This window comes from Clarias gariepinus, chromosome 7 (assembly GCF_024256425.1).
Source record: "Clarias gariepinus isolate MV-2021 ecotype Netherlands chromosome 7, CGAR_prim_01v2, whole genome shotgun sequence".
Taxonomy (NCBI): Eukaryota; Metazoa; Chordata; class Actinopteri; order Siluriformes; family Clariidae; genus Clarias; species Clarias gariepinus.
This window is the reverse complement of record NC_071106.1, coordinates 31586128-31600481: the sequence shown is the minus strand read 5'-3', so window position 1 is coordinate 31600481 and position 14354 is coordinate 31586128. Positions and strand designations below refer to the sequence as shown.

At 40.3% G+C, this 14354-nt stretch overlaps 1 protein-coding gene across 2 annotated transcripts in view; it reads right to left on the bottom strand.

The window, feature by feature from the left end:
* map3k10 (mitogen-activated protein kinase kinase kinase 10) overlaps positions 1-6681 on the bottom strand; it is a 39681-nt gene extending 33000 nt beyond the window's left edge. For both annotated transcript variants that reach the window (XM_053499749.1, XM_053499750.1), the window contains exon 1: positions 4833-6681. In XM_053499749.1, the coding sequence (XP_053355724.1) occupies positions 4833-5709 (877 nt within the window). In that variant the 5' untranslated portion in view covers positions 5710-6681. The remainder of the gene's footprint in view (positions 1-4832) is intronic.
* Between the last annotated feature and the right edge of the window lie 7673 nt (positions 6682-14354).

The window sequence follows — 14354 nt, the reverse complement described above, 5'->3', positions numbered from 1 at the left end:
TCCCTCTATCCTGTCAGCTGTGCCGCTCTCTTATTGCTCTGGACCTGCTAAACCTGTACCTGTGGCATGCGTGGTTGAGACTAAGCATTTTAAACTGGAATCCTACCACCTGCGTGTTGCCAATGCTGGAACACACCTTCATTGTGTACTGTAAGCCTGTAGTATTCAGTGACATGTGCAGCACATCGGTAGTTTGGACATACCTTCTAATTCCATAGTCCTTCCTGATTTTTATATCTTTCTACAGTATTTATAATATGCAATGATCTTCTTCAGTTGATATTGAGATGTCTCCACTACTCATGCTCTGCACTGTAAACACTTCATAATGGCTCTAATCTGAGGTGCTGTTAATTTCTGAGGCTTTTAACTCTAAATGAACTTCTTCTCTATAGCAGAGAAATTGAATTAAAAGGTCATCATTCATTCATTTTCCATACTGCTTATCCTGTACAGAGTTGCGGGGGGGCCTGGAGCCCATCCCAGGAGACTCTGGGTATGAGTGGGGGTACTTCCTGGAGAGGGTGCCAATCTATTGCAGGATACACACACTATGGGCAATTTGGGAACGACAATAAGCTGATCTGCATGTCTTTTTACTGTGGGAGGAAACCGGTGTACCCGGAGGAAACACATGCATGTTCTCAACTCCATGCACACAAACCCGATACACTAATCAAACCCTCGACCCTGGAGGTGCACCAACCTTTCGCCTAATTAGAACCTATGTCCAAATATTTGACTGGTAATGTATAATGTAACATTTGTCCTTAGAAATCTGATGATTTCCTAGAAATGTTAATATGAGGTGGTTATTTTAGTTGATTTTACAACTCTTTATTGACATCCATATTAACTGAATATAGATTCTAAATCAAAACATCACTTTAAAAGTCAGGCTAGCAGTAGTTTTGCATTCAGAAACACCCTGTTCATGACAGATTAGGGGTCAGAGGTGGATGGCCAGGCTGGTTGGACCTGACAGGAAGACTACTGACAACTCAAACACTCAGTCTTTTCAACTGTGCAGAGCAGAAAAGCATGTCAGTATGTACAACACACAACCTGATGGCTGATGGGCTACAACAACAGAAGACCACATTAGGTTCTCCTCCTGCTCCTTGCCAACCGAGAACAGAACGCTCAGGCTACACTAAGTACACGCTTACTGAAACCGTACAGCACGAGATAAGATAAAGAAAAAAAACATCACCTGGTCATTTTCCCTCCTTCAGCTGATCTGGCTCACTGCTGGCTCAGATTCCTGATCTTGTTCTCCAGGACTGAGGAGCTCAGTGCGGAGTTCTGCTATCTCATGATTGTGCTTTCTGAGATGCCATTCTGTTTATCGCGGCCGTGAAGGGTAGTTATTCGCATTACTATAACCTTTCTGTGGAGTTTCTGTCTTCTTTTATCAATAAGACTTTTTTTTTACTCATAGAACTGCCACTCAATAGGTGTTTTGAATTTATTTTAAATAAATATAAGCTTAGAATTACATCAATCAGGCTCGGAACATCTTTATTTAATTTGGATACTGAATATTTAAACGGATCTTTTTTTAAATTACAAAAAACAAAACTATGCAGTAATTTCAACTCTAGCCTTTTTTCCTTAAGAAACCCATTATCTGAATCAATTAATAAATAAAATAGGAATTAAATAATTAATAGAATAATTAATAGTAGCAAATCCTTACGGGTTTCCTGGAGGTACAGGAGTCTAAATAAGATGAATAAAATATCCCAACCAAAAAGATCACCTTGTTTTCTGCCGTTAGTTCACCATTTTGTGCCTGGTCATCTAATAAAGTGACATCTTAATGTGATTGAGCTATGAATTATTACAGACGTTCTAAAATGCTGATTTATTTGTGACTTTTAGGTTCTTTATGTCTTCATCACAAGATAACTGTTATTACTTTCCCATGAATACAGAATCATTTTATTTAGTTCTTGCCATATACTGTACATGGATTATAGGAAGGTAAATGTAAACCCTCAAATCCGTCTTGATATTGTTTCACTTTTCAGTAAAACATGGTTTCAAATGGTTAACTACGATCTGAATATGAAATGAGGGTTTAGGGTTTTTATGTGTCTGAGAGCAGAGTACAGGTCACGTGAGCTGGCCACTGGCTGTCACTCCTACTGGATTCTGGTAACCGTCTGCCTCGGGAGTGTATCAGGGAACGTGATCAGGTAGTGTAGCGTTACCCTGCGCTGAGTCACCCCTCAAAATTGATCCTTATACCTTGACCGAGGTGGACGCTTTTGTTTTTTAGGATGCAGGTAGCTAAAGTATGGAACGAGTCCAGCCATGGAGTGAGATGGGACATGGACTGACCAGTGTGCACAGCCTATCAGATCACAAAAGCCCTAGTGACATCACTCCAAAGAAGGTCACAGTAATCAGATTATCCTGGTTGCACAGAGCAGGTTTTCAAGTGTGGTAAAATTAGCCACCACAGGCGACATCTATGAATGCTGTCATTTTCATTCAATTGCCTTCGCCTTGGGGTGCACCATGAATAATAAAGAGCAGCTAAGTCATTATGTAGCATTGTCTCAGGTTGACATATTTCCATACGTCGAGTGATATGTCCTGCATGACTCACTGAACGCTGAGCTGACAGGTGACAGGTGACAGGTGTGAACAGCCCACAATTATATCGACTTTTCCTTCTTGGCTATTGTATTTTGTAATCACAGACGGTAGAGCATGCAACAGGCTAGATTTAAAGGAGCAACACAATTGCCGCATTCCTGCTTTCTGAAAGGTTTAAGCAGAGGAGGGCTGATTACTGTGTAACACTGGTTTGCTGGGAAGAAGCTGCAGGGCTTGGGTTCGTCCTGCATCACCTCGGTGGCTTTGCCAAGTGCGGCTAGAGTTTGAAGAAGATATCTGAGCTCGAAGCACCTGGATAATGAGCCGAAGTAATTCTACACGCTCACAGTCTAATGGCTAATACCTTTCCACACACACACACACACACACACACACACACACACACACACCTCCTCCACCTCATGCAAACAGGAGCAATGTAAACGAGCATCCCGGTCATCCCCGAGCACTAATCTTGAAGGAGATGAGGACTATGGGACTTTGTTAAGCTTCTCTCTGGGTCCTGAGGAGCACGCCATAAATTTCAAACTCTGACTAAAAAGAAACACCACTGCTTAATATTAAGGTTCAGCCTACGCAAGTATATGTGTATATATGTGCGTGTGGCCACCACATCAACATCTGCAAGTAGGTTTTAAACAGCAAGTGGCACAATGGACCAGAAATAGCCCACAGCTCCCTTTCAGCAGAAGAGGATGACAGCAGGAAGTAGGAAGAAGAGTGAGTCTTCAAGGCAAAGGAAATGCCCCTGATGCTTCAAAACACTGCATGTAGTCACATGCATGTATTTACACTAAGGGTGTAAAGTAAAGACGTTACCTACAGTATATCCATATCTGTATCTGTATGCTTTGAAGCTCTGGCTATGACAGTTTCTTGATAATAGGAATTGTTATAGGAATTTCCAAAAACCATTAAATGGAGGTCACTGGTATCTTTTTCGGCCTATTTGATTTAAAGGCACTGTCACGTCTATTCTTGGTAAAGCAGAAGAACTTTTACTAAAGCATGTAGTATGTAAACTATATTTATATAAACTATAAAAAACATAATATACCATAGTATTACCATAGAAATTCAAACATTAGCATGGTAGGCCATATGGTAGACCACAGGATATTAAAGATGTTAAATTATGGCACTGCAGTGGATACTGTGAAAGTACTATGGTGTGGTACTACAATATTTTGGTAAAAAAAAAAGGCACATTTGGGATACCATAGTGGCTACAGAGGCTCATCATATGCAGTATGTTTGTACATACTGTACCATATTAGATATGTTAGTACAGATCATTGGTATTGTATAGTACAGGCATGATCTTATTAGAAACCCAATGGTATGCGATAAGTGCCAGGTATTCATCAAAGTATTGCATATTAACCCTTGGTGGGTACCACAACAGATAACATGGCACTGCAGAGGTTACTATAGAAGAGCACTTTGAAAGATACTACAGTGGAACCAAGATTTGGAAAATAGCAAAACATGATACAATATTACCATACCATATAGATACAGCAAATATTACCATTATCGCATGTAAACATGTATAGCATATCTTTGACAGGATCCTGGTACATGTTCCATGGTAGAATCATGGACCATAGTGAAGTACATGTACTATATCAGCACCATGGTGCTGTCCGAAATACCATAGTACTATATACAATGGGTCAAGTACTATTATAGTGTGTACTGATGTAAGCTGGTCCAAGCGCAACCTGCAAGCTGGCAGAATGTGATACCTGCTAATGTGCTTTATCATTCACTAGCTAGCCTATTTTAAAAATGAGACTTAGCAAGGCCTGTCTATTAGCAAAGTGTACACTTTGACAATGTTTATTTTGCCTACTCATGTTTAGAGCATCAGAGGAGGCAGTTTCCCCCAAAAATTAGTACTGGTCCATTTTTCTCTGAACGGGTGGATTTTTCATGTGCACTTTCCAAAAATAAGATTTCATTCTGACAACCGCAACGTGGAGGTAGCCCGTGCAAATTAATGAACTCAATCATCTGCAACTATGACAATGCAGGACATTAAGTTATAAGGTAAGTTTTACTATATGAATACATTTCGGAAGAGAATAATATAATCAAAAATAGCATGCTATCATACGCTGAGTAAAAGAACGTCTTCCACACAATGTGAGGAAACTCATGAAGATGTTAATATACCACCATTAATATGAAATTGTACTCACTGTTACTGGACTTTAAATCCCTGTGGATGACAGGGACGATGGTCTGGTTGTGCAGGTAGTCCATGCCAGTAGCAATCTGCACCGCCCAGTTAACCAGGACCCTGGGAGGAACCTTCTTCCCTGCCAGTGCCCGGTTTAGCGCCCCACCACGAGCATATTCCATTACCAAGCAAAGGTTAGGCTCTTTTAAGCAGACCCCCTTCAGTGCAATGATGTTGGGGTGTCTGAGCATCCAGAAGAGCCGTGCCTCTTGCCTCACACTCTCCGCCGTGACGCTGATGTCTTCATCGGGGTCCTGGCGTGCTGCTTTCACAGCTACCTCCTTGTTCCTCCAAAAGCCTTTATATACTTTCCCAAAGCCTCCTGCTCCGATGACTTCGTCCAAGCACAGCTCTGAAAAGTCGATCTCCAGAGGACTCTCACCCCCAACCAGCAAACCTCCAGTGGGCAGCATGGTGTCACTCCGCGTCACGTAGTTGCTCGGGAAGATGCCCACCTTGTCTTGGATCTTACCGGTCCACCAGCCTTCATCTCCAGACACCTTTGAATCCTTGGAAAGCACCTCCAGGAGATCTCCACGTCTTAGGGTCAACTCCTCCTCCGTCGCCGCTTCATAGTCAAACACGGCCGTCCAGTAAGGGTTGGAGGCCCCATGATGCTGGTGCATGTGGGACTCGGGGGAGCTGACCGAGGAGGACAGGGTGGAGGAGTTCCAGCTGCTGCCGTTCTCTGCATGAGAGAGGCAGGAAGTCTGATTCGTGTTCGGCAGCACTATGGAAGGAGGTGGCACCCCACAGGAACCTCCACACCCGATGCAAGGTAGTGGGGTTGCGTTGCCTCCACTACCCATACTGCTTAGTGTTGAATTTGGGTCCATCTCCGAAGTCACTGAGTCAGCGGTGCGGTTTCAACAGCTGGGGGAGAACCTCGGTTAACTCATGCACAAAATCCATGAACCAAATTCAGGCCTGTTAAACTGGAGGGAGGTCTTAAATGAGCCAAAAGCACCACTATACTGTGCTGGAATGTTATTTTTAGCAAAATGACAGCCTCTGTGTTCTAGCATCTATAAAGGCACTTTTAAACAGGTGTCTGAAATCACTGTGGCGAATTGAAATTCTAAACTGAGTACTTCATTCACCACACAAATGCATGAAAAAGATTTTCCCGGTTTCCTCCACTGGAACATCATCACAGGGCCTGAATCTCTCGCATCTTTTCTAACAGGGCATGACTTGACTCAATGCTTTTCTTATAGTCGTTCATTCTGTTCACACAAACCCTTCACAAGCAATCAAAGTATGTGATCAGGCCTATATTGTACTCTTACAATGACTACCTCAGACAAGATACAGTACCTTCCATCAAGATGATGATGATGATGCATGTTTGCATTCTGCACATCCTTAGAGACTCAGGTCTACTACTAAGTCATGATCACGGAAACCGTGTTGAACCATGTTTCTTTGGTTTGGGTCCACAAGTAGAGTCCGGGCATGAATTCATTCACTTTATGCAAATATGTTTATGCGGGTCCATCCATGCTCGAGCCAGAGAAGCATTATGACACGACTCCACTCCACCTTGTTTTATCTTGCACAGGAATTGCACAGATGCCTGCACACACCATGTTCCCTTGGCATAGCTGTCCTTATTGTTGCCAAGGAGGAATATCCCTGTTGTACAGAGGCAACCACTTGTATTAATAGCTCAGGGTGCTATTCATTTCGCACGAACGTGTAATTATTCTGATTCTCCGTAAGAGGTCGACGATGATGAAATATGACCTGATGCTGATGGATAAACTGCAAAGCCGACGCATCCTTCCACCATCTTATAATAATAATAATAATAATAATAATAATAATAAGATGCAACCTCCTCCTGTGGTTTTATCTGTAATCCACCTTCCTCGGGTTAAAAGCCTGTCTTCTGTTCCGTTCAGCTCTGTCTGTGGTCGCCTGGTTGCCTTTACAGTCCATCATCGCTCCAGCAGGCTCGGGTGTGACATTACGCCGCGCTGTTCTCCGCTCCTGGACCGGAACCGAGCCGCTCGTCTCCCGCGCCTGCGCTCTCTCTCTCCGGACTGATCCAGACGTCACCGGAGTGAATGTCTCCACCTGTCAATCACAGCTCGTGTATTCCGCGTCCGCGGATCGGACTGTCAGCTCGAGCTGACTTTGTATCCAGATACACCGGCTGAGCAGGAGAGGGGGGGCGGAGCGGTGGAGAGCGCAGGTGTATTGTGGGTAGTGTAGTTTATTCTCTATACACTGAGTGCTAGTGACGGAAAGCGCTGTTGTTTATCAGCGATGTGAAATTCGGAGCCCCTCTGGTGATATTTAGGGAATGAGTCAGCAAAAAAACAAACAAAAAAAAAAACTATACTAATATATTTCTAATATCTAATATTAATATAATAGTAATAATATAATCGTTATTTATATATATCACTTTATGATCTATAGGAATTCCTTTAGTATTACAATAGTTATGCACGTTTTTCTTTTTCATATACAGATTAATATAAGCAAATTAATACAAGCAAAAAATGTATACAAACTTCAGTGTATATATATATATATATACTGTATACTGTATACTGTATATATAGACAGAGAGAGAGAGAAAGAGTCAGCCAAAGAAAACCTAAATATGTATATATCATCTTCTATACCGCTTAATCCTATATTCATATGCCGGGACCTGGAGTCTATGGCACACAGACATACACACACTCATTTACACGCTACAGGCATTTTAAGAACACCAATCAACCTAACCTACATGTCTTTTGACTGTGGGAGGAAACCGGAGTACCTGGAGGAAACCCACCAAGCACGGGGAGAACATGCAAACTCAATGCACCCAAACAGCCTGGCCGGGAATCGAACCCGGATATATGGCTGGCTTCTGAGCTACCAGTGATTCAGACTCCCTCTGCCCTCTGTCCTCTGTATTCGTTCTGGTGTCCCCCTTTTGGCTGGAGTCTTCGTCGCATGGATTCCTTGTGTGGTCTACCTGGGATGCGTGTGGTGAATGGGGGCGGTTCCACTTTCCCACGAAGTCGGTCCTGACCTTGGCAGATGCTGACAGCTGTCCTCTGAGGACTCATGATTGTATATGCCTTGATAGTTCAGGACTGTAGTTTAGGACTGTACAGTCTACCGGAGCCTCCAATAATAAACTGGACTTCATAACTTAAACACATCTCCTGTTTTACTGAACGTCCAGTTTTACACAGTATGACTGCAGATCAATCACCCAAAGTAGAATGGGATCAGGAATAATCTTATCATTTGATTCATGAATATTCACATTTCATACAAACTTAAATAATTCCTTTGATTGTGTAAAGCTGCTTTGTGACAATGTCAATTGTTAAAAGTGCTATACAAATAAAATTTAATTGAATTGAATACAAACCTATCACAAACAATTAAACTATGTGAACAGGCCTATATTGTACCCCACCTTGTGCCAAAAGTCTTGACTCCACACCTCATATGATTTTTTTTTAGCTTGGTTTAATCTTAATATATTCTGCATTGTACGCTAATTGATCTTTCCAAATTGCCCGATGTCTATGAGTGAATGTGTGAATGTGCGTGTGCATACCCCTCTTTGTGCCCTGAGCTCGCTGGGATAAGCACCAGGCACCCCTGCAACCTTATACAGGATAACCGTTGTGGAAAATAAATGAATAACTGAATCCTAGGGCAAGGCTTCACAGAGTCCACTCTGAAAACCACAGCTCTTGACGAAATGACCTTTTTAATCAGAAGTGGACCCTAAGGAACTGTATTCATCAGCAGCAGATTCTGTACATCAGTATATGTGCATGGGGATATTTGTTAGAAGGAGCCTGTTTACATCTAATAATTCTTCTCACAAATGTTGACCCAAGTGTCTGTGCAAATATAATCCACCTGCAATGTGTTGTTGAAGCAAGCTTATGTACAAAATGCAGGAACAACTGAATAGCAATGTACAGTTCTGTTTCATGTTAGTTTACTGTCAAAAACACAAGTCAAACCTCAGCTAATACTGCCCCCTTGTGACACCAGACAAGGAGCCATTTTGGACGCCATGGGAGGTGCCATGCTAGACTTGTACAAGGCCTGAGCTTCCATACCAGCTTTCTCAAGTGTGAGCGTAAGATAAAACGGAATTGAGAAAGAAGTTGCAGAGCTTGACATCCTGAAGTCTCCACCTATCAATGACCCAGGGTTAACTGTCTATGGTGTATTTGGGGACGAGGGCTTGAGCTGGCACTTAGTCTCTGTCCTACTGGTCTTTTGGGAGGGAAAGCAATAAAGACAGAAGTGTTGCTGCATAAATTTTCCTTCCCTTGGGATCTCCTTAGGCCTTTGGTGGGCTTTAAACAGAGGACCTCATAATGGTGAAGGGCAGATGTACCAGGCTGTCTGTGTTGAGCTGCAGTGATGGCAACCTGGTCAGATCTTCTACTTAAGGTTGATTGTGACTGGGTTAATCAGGTCATTGGCCTCAGAATAAACCGATTCCATATTTTGTATTTCTGTGATAGGGGAGGTTTCTTCTGCCTGGTGGGGGTCAGAAGGCATCTGTGTTCCTCTGGGGGGGATGGAGCTTCCTGAGCTGGGCAAGGCTTTTATGGACAGAAAGGTCAGCTGGCTGAGTAATCTCTATTCACATGATAATGTGGAAAGGCATGGCGCCAAGGAATTAAAACCGCTTAATCAATAATGAATTCGAGTTCCTCTAAAAGAAAAACAAAAAAAAGACCCTTTTATAAGCGGGATGTGACTGTGTTAACGAGTATTTACCAATCACATTCAAACTCATGTTCCACAGTAATTATGACAATAAAACCCAAATAAAGATCAGATGTGTCTGTAGGATTTTCTTTAATATTTTCTTGGTTTCAGTAACCAAATTATCTTCTCACATTTTGAACTGCTAACATTGATGGATGTTTGTCTGAGACAGGTGTCTTTTGGGCCATATACTAATAAGCTTTCCACATTTAACTCTGTCACAATAATTTACCTTGCCAAAATTAAAAAATGTCTGAGGGATGAAAATTTTGACTAATACCTGCTTTAACTTCATATTTGGCTAAGACAGGGACATTTCAGACATCATACAATCATTATATTTTGCAATGTTTATTGTTCATGCCTCCTAAATGACTGTTCACAGTCATTTATTTATACAAGTGTTAATATTTAGTAGCCTGACAATAAAACCAATGAAATATAGATAAGAATAGATAATGACAATTGCCCTTCTTTCTTCTTTCTCTCCTTTAATGCTGATCCCACAGGGACTGACCCATTATTTTTTAGGGGGGCGGGGGGAGGAATGGTATGGTATTGAACTGGGTTAAAAAAAAGAAAAAAAGAGGGGGTGGCTGATATGTGTCAATCTTATATTATAAAGTAAAATATAACTAGGTTGCATTCTAAACCATGATATACAAATACATAAAACAAAACAAAAAAAAATTTCTCCGTTCAGTGATTCTGTAGTAATGTAGTAATTCTTCTATATTGGATTGTGTAATTCTCTTACACTAATGTGCTTTAATAATTTTTTATCTTTAAATATACTATATTATATATAGAGCACTCATAGAATATGAAAAAAGTAAATAAAAAAAAAAGGATATATGTAGTTAACAAGGGATAATAAAAATTATTAATAATAATAATAATAATATGAAATTATTATTATTATTCTAGCAACTTAAAAATCAACAATATTATTAATACCACTGATAATAATAATAATTATTATAGTAAAAAATATATAAATCCTTTATATGTTCATATACATAATACATGTTTTACTTGCAAAAGATGGGGGATGCTTAATTTCTTTTAAATTTATATATATTTAGCATCTCCACTGTTCTTTAATTCAACTCCAGTGTGAACTGTTTCTGAGAAATTGGCACTTCTGATTTGTTGGATACTGAATGCAAATGTAATAATAGTCAGTGAGAAAATTAATAGGCAACTATATTTGTTGTCTACTTTGAACTATATCTATCTATCTATCTATCTATCTATCTATCTATCTATCTATCTATCTATCTATTAATTAATATAACATTCTGTGAACGTGTTTTGTTATGATGCAAAGACACCTAGTCTATTAAATGATGGCTTTAAAAACCTTAAACCTTAAAGACTTCACCCAAAAAAAGTCACCGTAGACATGATATAAAATATGCACATATTTCAATCCGTTTCCTCCGGGTACTCCGGTTTCCTCCCACAGTCCAAAAATATGTAAGTTAGGCTAATTGCCGTTCTCAAATTGCCCGTAGTGTGTGACCCTGTCCAGGGTGTACCCCGCCTCGTGCCCTAAGCCTCCTGGGATAGGCTCCAGGTCCCCGCGACCCTAAATACAGGATAAAGCGTGATGGTGAGTAAGTGAGTGAGTGAGTGAGTGACATACAGTATTTCAATCCTAACTGGGGTTTTTTCTCTCTTTTTTGGTGAAATTTTTATAAGCAAGTTAGTAAAGTCTCTTCATCCCTAATACTGTAGACCTGCTACACAACACAATGTGCCAGCTGCTTCAGTTTTGGCTCTTTTGGATCAATAAATATCTCAGCTATTGCATGCATACCTTTCCCCTTTCCCCTGAAGGAGATCCACCTGAGACAAAGTCTGCCGTCCTCTCAGCTGTTTCCAATGTGGATTACTTTTGTTTCCTAGCAGAGTCACATGACATTCATTTCTGGTTAAATATAGTAGACCTTAATGCGGCTACATAATGACTTCACACTAATGTTATAAATGCTAAAATCGATGCATAATTTTTGCATATGCTTTATTTCTAAATCTGTGTCTCTTTTGTAGCTCTAGCTCAGTTTGAACAATCTGTGTTAAATATAAAATCTTGGACCTAAAACTTAAAACAGTAAACAACAAATCAAATTATAATCCAATAATTCTAACCTGCTATTAATTTACTTTCTTTTGCTTTTCTGCTACTTTCCTACAACATGATTATGATGCATGAGGCAGACTCACAGAATGACCTATTGTAATATAAAGCTTTTGTTTGCTGCCTATGTAAATCAATGTGGGACTGAAAAATATTACTGGTTCTGGTGTTGCCTCTTCATGTTTCAAGAACAGCCCTGGGACAAGACCCAAGTCGTAGTAGATGGAAGAGTGAGAGAAAAATGCCATAGCATCCTTTTGGAGGTAGGTCATCAGATAGGGCTCGGTGCAGCACCTGCCTTAGGGGAATGAAGTAAAAGATATTACAAGATAATGAAGATATGGCTGCTGAAGCAGGCAAGAATATCCCAAACATTCAGCAAAACACATCTGGCTTACGCTTGCACCTACAAAGCTGAATCTCAGCCTGCAACAATTCCTTCTGGGCCTGAAACAGCAGAGCTACACAGTAATTCATGTAAGAAACGACAGTGGGAGGGCTCCTGTTAGGCAAATCAGAGCTACTATAGGATGTTACTTTCTATAGTAACAGCTAATTGACAAGTCCCTAAGACTATTAAAAGACAGATTTTTTATATTCTGTTATTTAACAAAGAAAAGAAGAGAGAGAACCGAAGCATGTGATAAAAAACAATTTCGAACTTATAATGTATTTGATGAGAGGGGCCAATTCATAAGATGTTGTATACTATTGTAACTTTTATGATGCTGTATGAAAAGTAGAGAACACTTTGTATCTTGGTCGTATAGAAAAACAATTAACTCTGGGTGGTAACAGGACCAGGAGGTGATAATTTTCCTATAAAAGCACATCCTAAAGTTTATAATCCCCACTTAAGAGCATAATACTAAAAATATCTCCATGCATAATAAAGGAAGCCACAATAAAAATGAGAAATAAAGATATTTAGTAAAAGCCTAACAGCTTTAGGAGTGATTGTGGTAAAGGATATGCCCATTCTAAGATTAAACCATTTTCATTGTTCTTAGAAAGACAAACTACATGTTAATATACAGTACTTTTCACTGCATGCGTGCACACACACACACACACACACACACACACACACACACACACACACAGACAAACTAAATCAAATACACATAACATTGTGAAACTCTACTGGCTTATAATACCATTTTGTAATGATCTTATGTAACATGACACCCCAGTCATTTCATTTCTGAGAGAATCACTTCAATCCTGCACCGCTAGGTGGCACTGTACACCACCACAGAGCACTTTGCTGTTGAACAAGTCACATTCAGGATGGAATTAATCAGCTAAATCTCATTGGAATGAGCAAATTCAAGTGACACTAGTGCATTACTCTAAAGCAAAAGTAATACATAAAGGTTTATTATTAAATATGGGAACTAATATTTAGTTAATGTAAAAAGAAGTAATATGGCTGAATGGAATAAAACAATAGGTTACCACAAGTACTTAAGTTCTAAAATAAAGAAATAAATATGTCCTTTATTATAATTCCTTTATATTCTTTATTATTATTATTATTATTATTATTATTATTATTATTTAGTCATTACTAATACTAATTATAGTGCTGTTATACCATAGTAATACTATGGTAATTAATGTTGTTTGTTGTGGTGTTTATACTACTAAATTCTTTTTCTTTATGCTAACCTAACAGTGTGGTAACTTGTGTTATACAGGCCTGCTATTTTGTCATACATTATTATTACTTTTATTAGGAAGAAGAAGAAGGATAATGACGATGATGATGACGATTACAAAATACCCGTTGCTCCATCTGCGTGCAGATCCTGACGCCTGCGTGCCACCATTATCTGCGAATGGAATGTGTGGTCAACTCGCTGTCCCTCCTCATGCTGCTCCAATGTTTCGGCAGCCCTTACTCCTGCCTGCCGTGCGCGCTGTCTCTGTAGATGCTCTGCAGTCTGATCTGTGGTTTTAGTCATATGTCATAGTATGACATAAAAGTTGATGATGACGCAAACTACCGTGTTATTCAGTGAGGAACACCTGCACCACGCCTGTTGTGCGGTCAACTTGCTGCCGCTCCTTACACTGTTCCAATGTTTACGCCAGGCCTTACTTCTGCCTGTCATATGTGCTGTCGCAGTAGATGCTCTATAGTCTGATTCGGGTTTCAGTAGCTAGGAGCTCGGCCTGATGCGCCTGTTTTCATCACAGACGACAGTGCATACTTTTGTAGTCACGAGGAAAGCCTGTGAAAAGCTCACATTGTGACTTAAAAGTTTTATATACTGTATAGAGATTGCTATTTAGGGGATTGGTGGCTCAGTGGTAGGTTTCTCATCTGCCAGGTGGAAAGCCTGGGTTCAACTCCCTCCCAATTCCCAAACACCAAGGCCAGATAATAGGGGGGTGTTGCGTCAGGAAGGGCCAAAACCTGTGCCAAGTTGTGTAGAAAACCTGTGCCAAGTTGTGTAGAGATCAAATGGTCTGCTGTGGCGACCCCAGCTGAAAGACTAACAACATACTTTATATATAGGTTATTATTTAAAAAGAAGGATATAATAATGACGATGATGATTCTTCATACACTTA